The sequence below is a fragment of the Schistocerca cancellata genome, chromosome 3 (genome assembly GCF_023864275.1).
Source record: "Schistocerca cancellata isolate TAMUIC-IGC-003103 chromosome 3, iqSchCanc2.1, whole genome shotgun sequence".
Taxonomy (NCBI): domain Eukaryota; kingdom Metazoa; phylum Arthropoda; class Insecta; order Orthoptera; family Acrididae; genus Schistocerca; species Schistocerca cancellata.
In genome coordinates, this window is record NC_064628.1 from 884,267,294 (window position 1) to 884,287,436 (window position 20,143).

The 20,143-nt window shown below is 38.2% G+C and overlaps 1 protein-coding gene across 7 annotated transcripts in view; it reads right to left on the bottom strand.

Moving 5' to 3' along the window:
• LOC126175951 (cyclin-dependent kinase 11B) overlaps window positions 1-20,143 on the bottom strand; it is a 134,632-nt gene that overhangs the window by 17,445 nt on the left and 97,044 nt on the right. For 6 of the 7 annotated variants that reach the window (XR_007535627.1, XM_049923037.1, XM_049923036.1 and 3 more), the window contains 6 exons: window positions 19,726-20,008; window positions 16,856-17,000; window positions 15,616-15,760; window positions 14,719-14,948; window positions 8,012-8,128; window positions 4,588-4,736 (listed from right to left, as the gene is read on the bottom strand). Coding sequence is in view for 6 of the 7 variants with exons in the window: in XM_049923037.1 (XP_049778994.1) it covers window positions 4,588-4,736; window positions 8,012-8,128; window positions 14,719-14,948; window positions 15,616-15,760; window positions 16,856-17,000; window positions 19,726-20,008 (1,069 nt within the window). In the remaining variant the exon portion in view is untranslated. The remainder of the gene's footprint in view (window positions 1-4,587; window positions 4,737-8,011; window positions 8,129-14,718; window positions 14,949-15,615; window positions 15,761-16,855; window positions 17,001-19,725; window positions 20,009-20,143) is intronic. The other variant, XM_049923033.1, reaches the window with a different exon arrangement.

A 20,143-nucleotide genomic window follows, 5' to 3' on the forward strand; every position in this document is an offset into this window, starting at 1 on the left:
TACCATTCCACAGTGCAGTACTCTTGATAAACAGTGCCCACTCAAAACATCTAAGCATGCTATGCTGAGACTGTGTAGACAAGGAAAAAAAATTCCTTGATTTTTCCCGGATTTCCCAGTAAAAAATAAACTTTCTCCTGTGTGAAAATACACATTTTCCATGTTAAGTGACAATATACTATTCCTCGAAACTGTAAAACTTATCAATCCTTTGAATGGTTATGGTTTCATACACCGGCATAGAATTTCCCGGCGCTTTAGGAAACGAAATTCAGAGGAAAATCATGTTTTGGAAATATGTCTGATGTGCAGCAACATGTACACCATATTTTCACGTTACGAAAGTATAAATTCGAATTCCACCAAACACCGCATGTTACTTTCCGAAGCACTGAAATCGAGATTGCGATGCGCTTTTCTAAACCAGTCATAGCTCATGCCACGTGATCTCGCCAGCCGACGACAGCGGATATTCAGAGCATAGGACACGTGATGTAGTCAGCCAATAGGAACATCACTGTTAAATAGCGTGAACACAAATAGGAAACGTTAATGGTTTAAATTAATATACATAGTGTTGCTAAGATACATTACACAAATGTGAAATGTCCGAGCTTCTGGGCTCGAAATTATTTTAAAAGGTCGTCCTCAAAGAGTTGTTTTTTTTTTTTTTAAATGAGAGTCAAATGCTCTGTGATTTAAGAAATGCATTGTACCTTCTCGCACATAGATCATCTTGTGTAAAAGGAAATTTACTTTGAAAGTAATGCTTTTCAAACAATCATCCGCAATATTTTCTCGCGACCTGTTGGAAATAGGTTCGTTTTAGCAGTTGCCAGAGAGCGACAGAAAACAGGCGTCACTGCACTTGCGCAGCTACGATGATGCAGGAAGCCCGATTGTTCGTGTGTGTAAAACATTAAAAGATATTACATTATGTCATAAAGGAAACAAGACTTAAGAGGATACTCCAAGAGCACCCGAATTTTGTGAACCATACTGAAATGCATAATTCGGCTTAAAGTGCACATTTGCATGTCTAGATTCGAATGTAAATTTTTTTGGAGTAGCAGTACTGTATTATCTCATATTTAGTTCTTTATTATGGCATAATGCCAAACGTGCTAGAAGATGTTAACGTGCACTTGAAATTCAGCAACAATTAAAGCCAGCCAATAATGTGGAATTAAACACTTAATTTCAAATAAATTGACTGCCTCAGCGGAAAAGATTAATAAAAGCCAAATTTCTTTAGCAAACTGACAAAAATAACTTCATTTTTCTGCAATGCGATTAATGTTTGACTGTCAGAAAGGCAGAAATAGAATAGTCTGAAACTAATAACAAATAGTAGCCTTCTGTAGTTATGTGAATGTATTTTATTTCACTTGATAGCTCCCAGTCACAGAAATACATTTTGTTTTCATTTGACATGAGAGTAGTAAACGAAGAGGAAATGGAAAAATCACTAAACGTAAACACGGGTCACGTGGAGAATACCAACCTCCCCACAACAACCTGGACTGCTCTGCGCATTTGCCCTGCATCTACGATATTTGCGTACCCCGCTCAAAGTGTTTGAGAAAGATGCCACAAAGGGTTTGAGATAGAATACCAAAAGTTTAAAAAATCGACTTTTCAAAAAATGTTCATATTGCAGGGCACATCTTTCTGAACAGTCCGATACATAAAACACACATGTTTGAGGAAATGTAAGACTTGATAGTTGGTCTTCAGTGTGTCAAAGTGCAGTGCCACGCCTCTTCACACAACATTTTTCTATTGTACGTCACTGTATTTCGCTCTGTCAAATTCAAATGTGTAATATTTTGTAATGGATGTCATCAAACTATATTCAAGATAGTGGAAATTAAAATGTCCTGTGGTGCCTCTCCCGCTCCCAGTCGGCCGGTTTGACATCCTGTCCCTCTTTAAAACAAACTCGCAATTAGTATTGGATGGGATTATTTGGAACCGGAAGAACAAGAACACTTCTGGCCAAAACTTTTCTGTCAAAATTTCATTTTCTTGGATACACCGAGAAGATAATACATAATCTTTCTAACCTCTTATTCCTGTTACTCATTTATTTCCTCTCTGGTAGTCTCAACCTATGGATTTCGCTAGTAATTATAACAACGCAATCCCAGTCAACCATATAAACAGTGACTGGCAATCACCCGTTCGGCTTTGTTCCGCTTAGCTCATGTAGCCCCATCCCCTTTTGTCTGCAGGAAAGTTTATTTCTATATGCGACGGGGATTCCCCTGGCAGAGACATCACGTACACTATCCACGCATTCAAAAATGAACTTATGATTCATTGAGAAATCAACTTAGAATTTGTTAAAAAATGTTCAAAATCCTATAGGGATGCTAGGTGCTTTGTGAAATAAGGTCTTTTTCGTCAAGAATATGAATTTGGAGCCCCCCCCCCCCCCCCCTTCCCGAATGAACTGAAAGCTTTCTGCACTGTGAACATAGATACCTATCAATCAATAAGTAGTTGCACAAATCTACATCTACATCCATACTCCGCAAGCCACCTGACGGTGTGTGGCGGAGGGTACCTTGAGTACCACTATCGGTTTTCCCTTCTATTCGTCTCGTATTGTTCGTGGAAAGAAGGATTGTTGGTATGCTTCTGTGTGGGCTCTAATCTCCCTCATTTTATCCTCATGGTCTCTTCGCGAGATATACGTAGAAGGGAGCAATATACTGCTTGACTCTTCGGTGAAAGTATTTTCTCAAAACTTTAACAAAAGCCCGTATCGAGCTACAGAGCATCTCTACTGCAGAGTCTTCCACTGGAGTTTATCTATCATCTCCATAACACTTTCGCGATTACTACATGTTCCTGTAACGAAGTGAGCTGCTCTCCGTTGGATCTTCTCTATCTCTTCTATCAACCCTATCTGGTACGGATCCCACACTGCTGAGCAGTATTCAAGCAGTGGGCGAACAAGTGTACTGTAACCTACTTCCTTTGTTTTCGGATTGCATTTCCTTAGGATTCTTCCAATGAATCTCAGTCTGGCATCTACTTTACAGACGATCAACTTTATATGATCATTCCATTTTAACTCACTCCTAATGTGTATTCCCAGATAATTTATGGAATTAACTGCTTCCAGTTGCTGACCTGCTATTTTGTAGCTAAATGATAAGGGATCTATCTTTCTATGTATTCACAGCACATTACACTTGTCTACAATGAGATTCAATTGCCATTTCCTGCACCATGCGGCAATTCGTTGCAGATCCTCCTGCTTTTCAGTACAATTGTCCATTGTTACAACCTCTCGATACACCACAGCATCATCTGCAAAATGCCTCAGTGAACTTATGACGTCATCAACAAGGTCATTTATGTATATTGTGAATAGCAACGGTCCTATGACACTCCCCTGCAGCACACATGAAATCACTCTTACTTCGGAAGACTTCTCTCCATTGAGAATGACATGCTGCGTTCTGTTATCTAGGAACTATTCAATCCAATCACACAATTCGTCTGATAGTCCATATGCTCTTACTTTATTCATTAAATGACTTTGGGGAACTGTATCGAACGCCTTGCGGAAGTCAAGAAACACGGCATCTACCTGTGAACTCGTGTCTATGGCCCTCTGAGTCTTATGGACGAATAGCGCGAGCTGGGTTTCACACGACCGTCTTTTTCGAAACCCATGCTAATTCCTACAGAGTAGAAGAAGAGAAAGAGTGGAAGAAAAAGAACATTTGAGTGAATAAACAATAAAGTGAATAAACAATAATGACTGAAACAAATTACTTATAGAAAAAATCTTTACTATCAGTGACAATTTAATAAGAGATCTAATGACTAATAAAATGAATATAAATAGAACATTTGGAGTTAATGAACATAGATATATGACACCTGACTTGTTCGGTCCTCTTGAAAGAAGGAAGATTGGTGTTAATGCCCCATTGACAATGAGGTCATTATAGATAGAACACAAACTATTGTCAAAAAAGTATGGACAAAGAAATGAGCCATGTCCATTCAAAATAACCACCTCAACACTTGCCTTAAACAGTTTAGGGACATTGCAGAAAACCAAAGAAAACTTGAAAAGTGTATCAACAGTGAAAATGACTGAAAAATCTGTAACATTTATAAGATGTATTTGCTTGGATGGGACAACACAAAGCAACTCATTAAAAAATTTGAAATAGCACGATAAAATTAATGAAGGTTGGTACACTGGACTAATCACTGTCAAACAAAGGGCTACATAATGCTTGTATTTGTGAATGCAGTACACATTATTTCTTGCATCTTTAATAGAGGCTGTTGCTACATGGAAAGAAAGAAAACACTGACAATTTCTAGCATTCACTGCATAAGTTACTTGGTTTAAGTTTTATAAATTTATTGAATGATGACCCTTTGTTGTCAAATACCAAAAAATCTGATTTTAACAAACTGTTGCACATCTAACAATCACTTTAGTAGGTCCAAGTAGGAAAAGCATCTAATAATGATAAATAATGTCAACACTAGTGCCATCTAGTTTAGTATTAACCAGACAATGATGAGAAGAACTTGCAAATAAGAACGCACCTGTTCATAAGGTCCATACCAACATCAGTAATCATAGCACCAAACCTGTTGCGCAGCTGATTTACAGGATATTCAGCAAATGTCATCTTCTGAACAGCAGGAAGCTTACTGTAACCAGGCCAAATTTTCTCATTTGGAGTGCCCAGATCCTAGAAAGGAATAATAATAATGTTACTATAAGAATATTAATTCTATTAAGAGAGTCTGACACAATCAGTTAGAGAGACTTGCGATCAACAATAGTTCACTGTTGCAGCTGCTGAACAATCATCTCCAGATCACTGAAAAGAGGAGGGAAATCACATAGGTGAAGACTCAAGATGTAACAAATATGATAGCTCTAATACAACTGGTACCATACACCACTTTGTGAGGTAATCAGAGTGCACAGCAATCAACTGATTGTCAAGGAACCAAAATATACTCAATACATTACCACCCACAATAGACAGCCACCACAAGACTGACCACTAACAGTTATGAAACTCAACAGGAGAAAATATTGTCGGTGTTAAAAATACAAGGTCTGTTCAAAAAAGACCAAGAATTTAGCCCATAAAATATTTCTGCACTTACCTTTTACTTATTGTGCATTGTCTCCTTCCAAATAATCTCCTCCATAATTGATACACTGCCCCTGATGCCATTTCTACTTCTGGATCACGCAAAGCATTATCTGCGAATTTTCTTTTATCCTGTCTACAATTGCAAATATTTGTCCTTTCAACAGAGTTTTCAACTTTGGAAATAAAAAAAAAAGTCTGCAGGGGCCAGATCTGAAGAGTACAGAGGATGAGGCAGCACAGTGATTTCATTTTTGCTGCAATAGTCACGCACCAACAGGGATGAATGTGGGGGTGCATTATCATGATGCAAGAACCATGAATTTTCTCACAACATTTCAGGCTGTTTCCTTCTCACATTTTCTCGCAGGTGTCTAAACACGTCCTGATAGTACTATCGATTAACAGTTTGGCCGTGTGGTAGAGAATTCATGACGACCTAATCCCTCATAGTTTTATTTGACTATCAGCATGGTTTTGATGTTTGACCTGGCCTGACAAGCTTCTTTTGGTCTTGGAGAACCTTTCCCAACCCACTGTGAAGGCTAAACCTTGGTCTCATAACCATAACCATAGACCCACGTGTCATCACCAGTTATTATTCTCTTAAGGAACACCTCATTCTCATTTGCGTGATCCAAAAGCTCTTCACAGATTACAAGGCAAAGGTCTTTCTGGTCTTGACTCATGAGCCATAGGACAAATATGGTGACAACACGGTGCATTCCAAGATGCTTTGTACATATTTCATGACACGATTCAACTGAAATGTTACGTTCCTCTGCGATCTCTCAGACAGTCAGTCTTTGCTTGGCATCAGCGTCATCAGTAGATGTTGAAGGGCATCCTGAATGAGGATTGTCTTCAACTTCCATCCACCTTTTTTAAGCTGTGTGAACCATTTGTAACATCAAGTACAGCTTTAGCACTCATCACTGTAGGCTTCCTGCATCATTTGGTGTGTCTCCGTAAAGGTTTTCTTGAGTTTCGTGCGAAATTTAATGTAGACGCATTTCTCCTCTAACACTGCCACCTTGAAATTCGCAAATTGTTCAATACAATGTTCTACTCAAAATAGCACTGAACAATAACCAACAGACATACAACATGAAACTTCCGGCAATTATAAATTAAACACAGGCTTGTGCAGGGATGCCAACGGCATTTCGCTCCAAAACACCATCGGCGTGAAATTATGAATGTTCCGAAATTTTTTGAACAGACCTCGTAAAAGATACAGAAAAATATTAATATCGTTATAAACAATGGCAAGTCCAAAATGGAATAACAAAACACAGAAAGGATAGATTGCTACTCACTACGTAGAGGAGGCATTGAGTCACAGGCACAAACAATGAAAAGACTCTTAGAAATATTTGAGCTTTTGGACAAAGCCCTTCCTCAGAAGTAACACACACACACGGCTGCTGCCTCTGGGTGTTAAGGCCTGACTGAAACTGCATCTGATGTGAGCAATGTGTTGGGTGAGTGGTGGTGGGGAGGGGGGGGGGGGGTGGATGAAGAGGAGGCAGCATGAAGTGGGGATGGGGAAGAATAGCAGGGTAGGAGTGGAGACAGATGCTAGTGCTGCCTGTGAGAGTGTGCAGGGATATGGTGGGGACAGGATGTGGCTGCTAGATGCAGCACAGGAAGGCTGTGGTAGGGAGGAGGGGGCGGGGGGGAGATTTAGGAATAGAGGAGAGGAAAGAACCTGTAAGTGCACTGGTGGGACAGAAATCATTAGTGTAGTGTAATGGGAGCAAGGAAGTAGATAGGCAGGTGGAGGACAGGGACCAGCAGAGGTTGAGGTTGAAGACGTTACAGGAACACAGAAGCTGTAGGGAGACTTCCCAGCTATGCAATTCAGAAAATCTGGTATTGGTTGGAAGAATCCGCAGCATAGTGTTGGCAGCTAAGTTGGTAGATCACATGGCTGCTTTCAAACATACCCCTGCCTTTGGTGGGGTAGGAGATGCCAGTGATAGGACTGGAGTAGGTGGTGGTAGCAAGATTTATGGGGCAAGTCTTGCATGTGGGTCCATTGCAGGGATATGAAACAAGGGGTTGTGAGCAGAGTTGAATTAGGGACGTACAAGGATATCGTGTAGGTGGGCTCGGTGGCAGATTACCACTGTGGGAGGATAGTGGGTAGGATATTTTTATTACAGGGCAGGATAGGAGATAGTCAAAATCTTGGCACCGAACGTGACTCAATGACTCCAGTCCTGGGTGAGAAGTGCTCCTTTTTGGCTGGACTGTGAGTATGTGGGGGATGATAAATGTCTGGTGAGACAAGGCATAGGAGATCTCGGCTCGCATCCCTGCAATAGATGCAGACTGAAGACCTGTCACATACATCTTACCACTACCACTTTGTCGAGAAACATCTCCCGTGCCTTGTCTTTCAGCCTTTGATCACCTCTTACTTTTACTGAACACTAGGGCCCAGCCCACTGGTATTTCAATAGCGTTCTCAGTCCCGTATGCTGTCTACAACATATTCTTTGGTTTTACACATCATCATCTGGTTTATTTTATTAGCCAATAACAGACTGACTGCCCAATAAAGTCACTTAATAAGCTTTTAGTGATCACATTTATGGAGCTGATTAGATAACAAAGGGCAGTTATATGATCCCCTCAGGCTCTTTTATATATAGCTGAAAATCGTTTCCCTATAAGAGCATGGGTGCAATACATCTTCATGCTGAACCAGTTTCTGAATGGTAAACAAGAAAGCTTCTTGCTTGAAAATCAATTATATCCCAAAATACATTCGTTTTATATTCTGAAATAGATAGCAGCAATTTCCACATTTCTCACCAAGTACATTACAGTAAAATTTAAAAAAACATGATCACCTTGAATATCCTGTTTAACTGATCTACTTCAGTCTTCCCTGGAAAAAGTGCTTCCATTGACAAGAATTCACCAAATATACAGCCCACTGACCACATATCGACAGGCGTTGAGTATTCCTATACAAATCAAAAACAGAATTATTTGTTTCAGGTGTTTTGAAAACAGTAAATACTGCACATTGAACAACAACAACAAGAAGTAATTTACAGACTAAAAACATCTAATTGCAATGAATTACTGTTATTGCTTTTTCAGGACAACAGAAAGTAGTGAGGATAGACTGCTACTTACCACATCAAGGAGGTGTTGAGTGACAGAGGCACATTTAAAAGTAGAAAGCCGTGTGTGTGTGTGTGTGTGTGTGTGTGTCTCCATTTTTCTACATCTGATAAAGTTTGAACTACTTTTAAATGTGCCAGTCCGCTTCTCAGCATCTCCTGTGTGGGGTGAAAAGCAATCTGTTTTAAAAGATATTGTTACACTGTAATGGCAATGAAGTCAAAATCTGAAAGCAGGGCTATCAATGAAGTACAACACATAGCACTGAAAGAACATTTATTATTAGGATCAGAACATGTAGCATCTATTTTTGAACAAAATTTACATCTTTCATTTTTCTCTCTTCTTTTATGATTGGAATGGGAATGAAGTCTCATGCTTCTTGACAGAGTGTAGGGGAACAATGCAAGAGACCCGCACCGCCTCACTAGGCAACATCTTAATGGAGGTCGTTTGCCGTTATATTCCTCCAACCGTAATGGGGATGAATGATGATGATGAAGAGGACACACCAACACCCAGTCATCTCAGGACAGGTGAAAATCCCTGACCCCACTACGATTCGAACCAGGGACCCCGTGCTTGGGAAACAAGAACATTACCGCGAGACCACGAGCAGTGGACACTTTTATGATTAGACACACAAATGTAAAAGGTCATCATTGTTACGTGAGTGAAGACAAATCCTTAGTGCTTTGAACTTTCTTTTTAAAAAAGGATGCTGATTGTGAACTTTTTGAATGGAACATTTGCTACTGTGAAAACTTCAAAAGCTTTTTTTTCTGAAATGGCCTTTTGTTTTCTTCATTTGGCTGTAATTAAAAACCTGCACAACATTAATTTCGATCTTTTGTGGGAATTAATAGCTGTGGGGTCCATGCTTGAGAATGCTGTGGATAGAACTAACAAGGCACTTAGCTTATAAGTAGAACCAAAAGAAACACTGTTCGATTTTTAGGGGAAGAATTCCAGCGTGATCGAAATAGGTGACAGTATTGTTTCCCAATTGCTATAGTGCACCGTATACTATGTAGTGGTGGACTGCAAAAGTAGTTTTGACCACCAGAGGGGAAGGATTTGTGCAGGAAAACAAGGCCCATTTCCTTCTCACAGGGCAGCAACCTACACTAGGGCTGTTGATACCATATCAATATACACATTTTTTCTCCAAAAAATACTGATATATATTGGTGATATTTCTTTTCCCAATATATTGATATTGAAACAGCAATATCGAATGTCAATATTTTTATCAATATCGAATGTCAATATTTTTATTTTACATTTCAATTTTTGGTAAATATTTGAAGTGGTTCTTTTGAAATTGTAGTACAACAATTTTACTTTCACTGTGTGAAGGAGTCTTACTTTGTGAGCTTTCATCATGTCCAAGCAATTTCTTTGTCTGTGTGAAACACACAGAAGAAGTCCGCTTGCACTGGGCAGTGGCAGTGTGAATGAAATAACAAGATTCTGAATGTGTAAAAATAGCACAACTAGTGTTCTATTTCTTCACACACAACTAGTGTTCTATTTCTTCACATCGGCATTCTTCAAAGCCAGTTGCCGTAAATGATGAACAAAAATATAAATAACAAGATTGGTCTTTACAGTGGACAGTGACGTGTGAGAGGAAATGCTGACTTAATGAGCGCTAACAGAAACTGCAACATTTAACTTCACCACGTAATTTTGACACTACAACTACGTCACTAAGTTTGCAAAAACGGAAAAAAAAGGAAGTCGACATGAAGTGTTCCGGACAAATCTGATAGTGATGAAACCGAATGATGGACCCATCATGTACCTTTTATTGTGCCATTTACATGCAGTTACACATGTTAGCAAAGTGGTGATTGCCAAGCGTGAACGAACATCATTTTTCTTTCAATTCTTGCTCTAAGGGGGATACGCACAGGATACTAGCTTGTTGATGTACAGAATATCTAATAATAAATCAATACCAAAATATACAGCTCTATAACCGGCAGTATATTTATAATGTGCAGCCAATATTTTTATAGGACAGTACATCGATATTTTTCTGTTGATGTACTGAGACCCAATAATGATATTTTCTTAAATATTGATATACCAGATTCCCAATATTTTTAAAAATATCAACTGATACACTGACAAGGGGATCGCTGATCCCTTCTGGTGTTGGGAGAGTCGTAATCGAAATCCGTGATTTACCAGGTTTAATTGCTTCACTCATTTGAAAATCAGAAAAGAAAACAATGGGCAACAAACAACAAAATACTGGGAAAAGCTACCACGCAGCTGAATGTTGAGGTTGACAGATTATTGTTAACCCTTGGGTAGTCGTGCCTCTTTTTGTTCCTTTATTGCTTGCATGGTGTACTGCGTACACCATCATTCTCCTGAGATGCAGTTTAGAGCCTAAAATTATGCAGTAGCAGTTGGTTTCTTTGTTCTTTTTTCTTCTTTTTTATTTTTTTTACACACAGATTAGTTTGATTTAAGTAGGGGTTCCGCAATTAAACATAATAAAAAGCAATAAATGTAAATCAACAATCATCATCAACTTTTTTTTAAAATTAATTGGATGGGTAAAAAACCTACTCATCAAGCAGTGGCAGGAGAAAACTCATATAAATCTATAGAAATGTCAAGCTTTTGGAGCCAGTGGCTCCCCCTGGCAGAAGGGATGAATGGAAAGCACTGGTAAGCTTCAGGAAATCGGGACAGTTCGGAAAAGTCGCCCAGAACCCCAGGCCAGGTGAAGCTTCCTGGATGGGATGAGAAGGAAAGAGTCTTACAGTATGGAGATAAGAAGTATATACTTAGAGGAGGAGCACTATTCAATGGAAGAGCAGAGGTAAAATTAATGTATATCTATTTCCTAACTACTGTGGTGGTTATGTTACCTTCTATTGACTGCACATAGAATCATTGCTGAAGTGGTGTTACTCACATAATCCATGCAAGAACAAGAAAGTCTTGTTTACTTTATAAGTTGATTATTGAGATTTATACTTTTTCATTATTGTAATCATTACCCGAGGTGAAGTTAGTCTTATTATTTATGGGTTCTTAAATGAAAAGAAATACAAAAGTTTATGTTTTACATAACTTAAGAAATGTTATTTGGTGCACATTTGTTTTCATCTGCTGCAGCAGAAAATTTAGAGTTAAATGTATTCACTGGTTCAGCAACAAAGCATAAGCTTCAAATTGAACAATTCTCTTGCAGACACTATGGGGTTGCTGCATATTAAACCCAATCTTCACTTCATTAGAATTGAACATTAAATGGATACTGAAGATTTATTTTAGGGATGTGTAAGCCACCCTTTACGTGGGCTTGCAGCACTTCTAGGAAGAGAAATGGCGCGAGATTTACCTTGAAAGGAATGAGGTTAACCAATAACAAGATACTAATTTTATTTTGGTAAAAGTGGGCAAAATGACCTTAGATAATGAACATCTTAATTCTTATTGAATTCTACTAATACTTATTGAAACAACTGATATAAGAAATATGATCAGACACGTTTTTATTGTACGAAAGGAAAAAAAAAAAGAGTTTGGTCTTATAAGACCTTAAGTTTAGTAGTAACAACAATTTAACAGAAAGTTAAAGATAATAAAACGCATGTAATTAGTTAAGTAAGTTGTATTACGTAACTTCTTTCATCTTAGCAGGGGGTATCTGTTGTGTGACATGTTGTTCATGCAGAGTAACATTACATTTCTGCCTCTCAAGCCTATGAAAGATGGTTGTGTAAAAACACTGTTTATATAGAATTTAAGTGGAAAATGTCCCGCTGTGCACACTCTGATTTGATTCATGTGCAGATATGATGGGAGAAGTGTGAGCAAAGCACGATGGCGACTGAGTGTCCCCATCTGCTGTGGCAGCATCATGGCGGTGTTTTGGAAGGCACAGCACGAGAAGCACTGCTGGCAATGATAACACCCAAAAACAGTTGAAAGAAGCTTAAGAGAATAATATCATTCCATTCCATTCTGTTGTGGAGATGATGTTCTGCTCTACAAATTCACAAGAGATTTGCACACCCACTGTGGGAAATGCTAAAATACACTGAAAATTAAATATACGTGAGTTATTGAAAGACGTTTGCTTCATTCAGTAGCTCAAATAGTTTGAAGATCTCTTCCAGCCCTTGACCCTCTGCAGAAGATGACAAAGTCACACGGCAAGAATTGGTGGCTCTGCATAGCATGTCCACTACATCAAGGAATTTGAAGTGATGCGAGTGCACAAGAAAATAATTAACATAATATTATCACTGATAGCAGCAAGGTGACAGATTGTTTGGAAGGTAACACATCATCTTTGTTCGGTTCAGCTACAAAACAGCGATGTTACATTCCAACAACCATACTCAGGACGATGAGTATGTGCAGCTCCCTTAGACCATTACCAAACTTTACCACCAATACACAGCTGACTCCTAAGGTCTACATGTTTTCAATTATTTCAAAGGACTGTGGTGAGGGTATTTAGCTACTGTAATGTTAATTATGGGTGGCATAAAATGAACACGACACATTTTTCATTAAAGTGATAGTGATAGTTATAGTTTTCCAAGTGAGTAAATTTTTCTAGGTAGTGTAAGAAGCAGAAACAGTGGCCTGATGTGGTGCGTACCACAGCTTTGCCAGTTGGCTGTGCACACAAATGGCCCACACTAGTCATGCCGCAAAGTTATTTCCATCCTTCTCTGTGAGGAATGCAGCTGCCTTCTTACATGTACACAACTATAAGAGCTCAAGATTTTTATGCTGAGAATGTGGTTCCTACTCAATCCACAGCAAGGCAATCTGATTATTGTTTGTACTGTCCACAAACTAGTATGGTGTTTCTGTATCATTTGTTGAGAGATAACACTTAACATTTTCCACTTACTATGCCAGAACAGATGATTTTACTAATAAAGGAATAGGGAAATTTTTTAATAATAATAATAATAATAATAATAATGTAATAACTGCTGTGCTATAACACCACTCCTTTTCAAACTATAAAGGAAGCTGCACAAGCAAACAAACACTTCTGATGGTGTTCCATCAAAGGAGTCATAGTTTGTGCTTCACCCAATATACTATTTAATAAAAGACCACAAACCATTCACCTGATTTGCAATTGTTAAAGGAGGAGGAGGAGGAGGAGGAGGAGATTAGTGTTTAACGTTCAGTCCACAACGAGGTCATTAGAGATGGAGCACAAGCACAAGCCATGCCCTTTCACGGGAACTATCCTGTCATTTGCCTGAAGCGGTTTAGGGAAATCAGGGAAAACCTAAATATAAGATGGCCAGACAAGGGTTTGAACCGTCGTCCTCCCGAATGTGAGTCCAGTGTGCTAACCACTGCGCCACCTTGCTCAGTGAAAATGCCCAACAGCTACAATGAGGAGATGGTATTTCAGTCTTTGTGAGGAGCCTAAATCATAAGTACGTGATTGTGATTGCCTCTCAAGGAATACATTTCTCCTCCTCCTCCTCCTCCTCCCTGGCCTTATACCATATCTTCAAAGAGCTGGCATGTTATTTTGGATTTGGCTATGTTAGTGGTAGAGGATGGCTGGAGACCATTCCTACAGACAGTTTGAAGTGGATATACAAGCCATGACTGATGCAAACAATGAGATTATGGAAAACGATTTTTTTCTCCGATGAACTAACATTTCATGCTCCAGAAAACTGAACCGTGATAACTTTTGTACATGGGAACCAAAGAATCCTCATGTTACACACAAAATAAAGAGAAATAGGAAAAGCCAATGTGTGGTGCAAACTTGTGCACAATTGGATCATTGGTCCATTCTTTTTTAGCGAGTCTCCAGGGAATGATGAGGGTTTAACAATACTGCTGGTTAGTCGTGTTTGAACAATAAGAATTGCCTTATTTGTTAATTGACATTTGCATCTCAGTATTTACAGTTCTAATAATGCTTGTTGGAAATGACTGCTTGTTGGTCTAGGTTTGTGAACATTTTCGTTTTCTGTTAATTCAGAAGTCATGCCTAGTACCTTATCTGTGGGGAGTTAGTTCTGAAATTACAACTTGATTCTGTTGCAAAGAAGTGCTAATAACTACATTTTGTGTTTGTAGTTAGGGACCAGGACAAGAAATGTCTTTGTACATGTCAACCAATCCAAATTAAGTCATAGTCTTCTACGTAAATGATATATGGTCAATAAACATATAAATCCTATACCATGTTCAGTCTACTTTGCAAGCATTCTGTTTCCCCTTGCTACACTCTATATTTCTCTTTCAGTTCTTACATACTGCTGTGTCACCCTTTCTTCTGGTGTATTGGGAATACATTTTTTGTGTTTCTGTATGCCCACATGTAGTTCATAATTATGATGAGAGCAGTCTACAACATTTGTGTTATGTATAAGTCATTACACAGCACAGATGTACTAACCTTTGTACACAGAAGTAGTTCTGGTGCTCGATACCAAAGTGTTACAACTACTGGAGTATACGGTTTCAGCGGAGAACCATATTCACGAGCCAAGCCAAAATCGCCAACCTTCAGTATCCCCTTATGGCTCAGTAGTAGATTAGATGTCTTGAGATCACGGTGCAATATCCAATTGTCATGTAAATGGGCAACTGCACGCAAAAGTTGCTGCATAAGACACTTCACTTCACCTGAAATAGTGTTTAAAATCAACTACACATATCTTCAAAAAAATACAGTACAGTTCAAGTATTTCAGTGTGAAAAGCTAAATCATGAGTACACTGACCAGGAAACAATCACTAAAATGTCTCTGGTCTAATTTGGTTCAAAGTACATTATAAGTATATGACTGAAGTGGGGTGAGAGAGAGATAATGATGAATTTTTAATGTAGTAATTTGGTTGAAAGGAAAACAGGATGTAGTAACAGGTGGTCTCCATATGCAAATGAGAAATAGAAAATATCCCAGTTCCGATAACAGTAGAACAATCAGCATCAAACTATATTTTTTGGAATTTGCACAGTTTATTATAAGTAATAGAGATGGCATACATTGTTATTTCTTCACAATACATGGAGTATCAAAGTATTTCTGCAGAAAGTATTAGCGTACTTATTGTATCAAAAGAATTAGCATTCTACATAAAAGAAATAAACAAAAAAACATACAGAATGAATTAGGTGAATAAATGATAGGGATAAAATAAATGAAGACCTAACAGTATCAGACAAAGATGGTCAAAAAATTTCAAACAGCAACACTAATGAAAATCCGTCTTGGTCTGTTTCAGATTTCCATTAGCCACAACATACTCTTTACAAAACAAACATAACTATCCTAATTCTGAACAATTACCTGGAATAAACACCTGCTTCTTTTGTTTCATGGTCTCCATTAGTGACTTCAAATCATGTTCCACGTAGTCCATAACAATAAAAATTTTATCCATGTTACTGCCCACAACTATTTCACGTACAGTCACTATGTTTGGATGCTGGGCCTAAAAATAAAACAATTACTATTAACCAGAAATATTAATGAAAATTAGCTTTTTTTAAATGTCACTGCTTGAAACCAACAAAGGAAATTAGGATTTTTGTTGTACTAAGAATTTGGAATTAAATTTTTGGCACTGTGTGTTAATGTATACTGAGGATGTTTAAAAAAAGATTGAACAGGTGAATTGCAAATGAAAAATACAGGCTACAGCAAAGCTTAGTGAAACTACCATACTTGTCAAAAGACAGTACAGTGACAGAATATGCCAAATTTGAGCATAAACGAGATGCACACAATCACAAAGGAAAGTGTTAAACTACACGACAGAAATTATATTTGTTTAAACAATCATCAAAGCTATGTCACTGACCTGCAGTTAATGAAACTAATATCTTTTTCTGTGCTTCTTTATCCATCTCCTTTTTTTTTGCTCGGTCTTTATTATCTGTGCTATCTCTGAGTAGCTGTTATTACTTTCTTTCTGTTATTTCTTCTACTTTTCTTCCACTTTCCCCTTTCCAAAGCCCACTATTAACTGACTCTGGCTTCACTGAACTCTTTTTGTCATCTTTCCTAACTTCTGTGTAACTGCAACCTCTCTCCCTTTAGCAGCACTGTTCACTAATGCCTTGCATTCTTATCCCAAACACTAACAACAATCTAGTGTGTTGACTACCAATTCAATTTTTACAGTCTTATCTTAGCTTTTCCTGTGTGTCAGCCTCACAAGTCAAGTCATAGTTTGCTTTGTATTTGTTTGCTTTTCACTGTCTTTCCCTTTAAGGACTTTGAAATAATTTCACAATTTATCTTCAACGTAGTACCTTTACACTTAAGACACAAGAATGCTCAAAACACTAAGTACAATCTGAAAAGGCAAATTTATGCCAGAAAGTTCCTTGACCTTAAACAGTGTTCTTACTCTAGGACACATTTTATCAAAAAGACTGATTCAGTGCTAGTGGACAAGCAATTTACTACTGTAATTACTTGCATTTCTTTGGAAACTATACAATTGGCTAGTAATATTCACTCTTATTGTACTGAGGTAAGGTCCAAGTTATCTTAATGCACAAAATTGATTGCATTAACTAACCTTCAGAAGTGTATTAATTTCTCTTAGTGACGTAATTGGAAAACCTTCTTTCTCTTTCTCCATCTTTAATCTTTTCAGTGCTACCACTTCACTGGTTCGTTTATCACGAGCACGATACACTACACCATACGTCCCTTCTTCAATCCTACAAGAAAACATTAATGTAAGATTCATTTATGTAAACAGTACAAACAAAAACAATTGAAAGTTTTTCATTTTGAGCATACTATGGACAGAACAAGAATTTTTGTCACCACAATTATGTCATTTGTCAATGTACGAGGTGTGGCTAGAAAAAAACCGGACTAGTACTGGTGAAACAATAAAACGAATGCAATAAGGCTGAAAGTCGCGTGGCCTGTCACGTGACTCTCGCTCCGCCTACTGCTCGAGTTTCATCTGCCTCCTGCACTCAGTCTGCCCGTGGCGTCTGTTTTAAGTAGTTGACGCTTTGTCTGTGCGTCGGAAAATGTTGAGTGTACAGAAAGAACAGCGTGTTAACATCAAATTTTGTTTCAAACTAGGAAAATCTGCAAGTGAAACGTTTGTAATGTTACAACAAGTGTACGGCGATGATTGCTTATCGCGAACACAAGTGTTTGAGTGGTTTAAACGATTTAAAGATGGCCGCGAAGACACCAGTGATGACACTCGCACTGGCAGACCATTGTCAGCAAAAACTGATGCAAACATTGAAAAAATTGGTAAACTTGTTCGACAAGATCGCCGTTTAACAATCAGAGCAGTGTCTGAGTTAACAAGAGTTGACAAGGAAAGTGTTAGGCAGATTCTTCATGAAAGTTTCAACATGAACAAAGTGTGCGAGTGTCATCACTGGTGTCTTCGCGGCCATCTTTAAATCGTTTAAACCACTCAAACACTTGTGTTCGCGATAAACAATCATCGCCGTACACTTGTTGTAACATTACAAACGTTTCACTTGCAGATTTTCCTAGTTTGAAACAAAATTTGATGTTAACACGCTGTTCTTTCTGTACACTCAACATTTTCCGACGCACAGACAAAACGTCAACTACTTAAAACAGACGCCACGGGCAGACTGAGTGCAGGAGGCAGATGAAACTCGAGCAGTAGGCAGAGCGAGAGTCACGTGACAGACCACGCGACTTTCAGCCTTATTGCATTCGTTTTATTGTTTCACCAGTACTAGTCAGGTTTTTTTCTAGCCGCATCTCGTATTAGGTGTTTTTCCCACAATGACATGGCCAAATCTGCACTGCGACTACTACAGCGTTTATATTCACATCTAAATCTTATGACACGTGGTGACTTAGGCAGTCCACATTACAGCGGTTGTCATCCTGGATTGAAGCTTCAGAGACAGACTATCGTACATTCAGTTGTACATGAATTTGCATATGAACACTCTATTCATAAAACATTTAGTAACTATTATTGGTAAAAATAACATTTTAAAGAAAGAGTAACTATAGACAAGTTTACTAATGTTCAATATACATACTGCTTAAGTTGAAAGGGAAACAGGTTTTCTTTTCAGAATGAGATTTTCACTCTGCAGTGGAGTGTGCGCTGATATGAAACTTCCTGGCAGAAGTAAAGCTGTGAGTACCGGGTGTGAGTCGTGCTTCGGTAGCTCAGATGGTAGAGCACTTGCCCGCGAAAGGCAAAGGTCCCGAGTTCGAGTCTCGGTCGGGCACACAGTTTTAATCTGCCAGGAAGTTTCAGGTTTTCTTTTATTTACATGACGGTAACATGTAGGACTGCGAACTTATGTTTTTTATGTTATTTACATGGAATCACTACAGCTTGCGACTATGCAGTGGAATAAAATTTTATGGAGTTTTTACATCATTGACAGTGACTTTTGGTGGCTATCAACTCATGATAATGTGTATTCTGTTTTCAACATGGTTACAGCAATTCTGCAACAAATTAAATGTAACCTGATGAGCCATTCTGAAATAAATATAATACAATTTATAATCTAAACAAATTAATGCATGAACATACACTTCTAATCCAATTATCTTTCTAAATTTGTGTCACAGAGATGCCAACTTAAATTTCTAAAAAGTTAACCTTTCCCTACTGTTTCTGATATGAGGCCAAACATTTTCCATTTTAATGAATCCATTTCCCTTGCTTTCATCATCTTCCATTAGAGATAACAATCTTAATTTTTCTGTTGAACCAGTAGTTTATTTCCAGCATGCCATTTTCCCCCTGCAATTGTGGTCATATTTGTCTCTGCAGATGACATAGTTTTTGAAATGTGGGGTCATCATTCATATATCAGTAAGCCACTGATATCAGTATTTTTCCATTGTGATAGGACTTACACTGGCTGGGAAGTGGGGATATTACATTTTTATTTTGTTTTTAATAATTCCAACTATTGCTGTGAGACGAAAATAGCAATCTGTTGGTTGCCTCAAAATCAGGGAAACAGCTAAAATGTTATATGATCCATTTACTCAACCAGTTAGTAGTGCTACGTGTCAAACACCATATGTGAGGAGAAGATTAAACTTTCACATATGAGTTGAATATCCATAGCTATAAAAAGGAATTTGTGCTACTTACACAAAGACAAATGCATTGGTGGATGTGTTCCTTCATCAGAGTGATTGCATAGTTCCTTAAGAAAGAGCAGTGCATCATTTTGTGAAAGAAAGAAATCCTATTTTTTCAGAATATGGAACTTTATGTGAAAGTGTCAAGCATTGTAGTACCTTCACTATATGCCCCACCCCTCTTTTCATTAGTCAAAATGGTACTTCTTAAGAGATTCTGATGAGAAAAATTTAAGGAAAATAAAAAAGAAAATTATTGAGCTGAGCACATATTTCAAAACAGTTCAATTTTTTTCTATGTTTTATCATACCAACCTATTTAAACACTGAAACTCTTCCACGTTACGACATCCTTGGATGGCAGGGAGGTATGGGGGCAGTTCTTCTTTCAATGCATTCTCAGCCTTCGGCGAATCACTGATGAATGGTATGCCATTCTCATCTGTTTTTGTAGGTTTTTTCTCATTTACTCCAACAGCTGCTGCAGGAGGACTTTCTCTCTCAGGACTATCCCGCTCCCTCTTTACAGATCCAGGACTACCTTCATATTCTTCATTTTCAGTGTGATGTCCACGTGAGTCATCAGTATCAGCAGCTGCTGGTAACAAAAATAATCCTGATTCAAATTCTGAATCAATACAATCACTGTAACAAACAGAGGGCCTGAAAGTTTATCCAGTGACTTAAATTTCAACAATACAAGTAGTGGCATATGGGCAAAACCCATACAAAT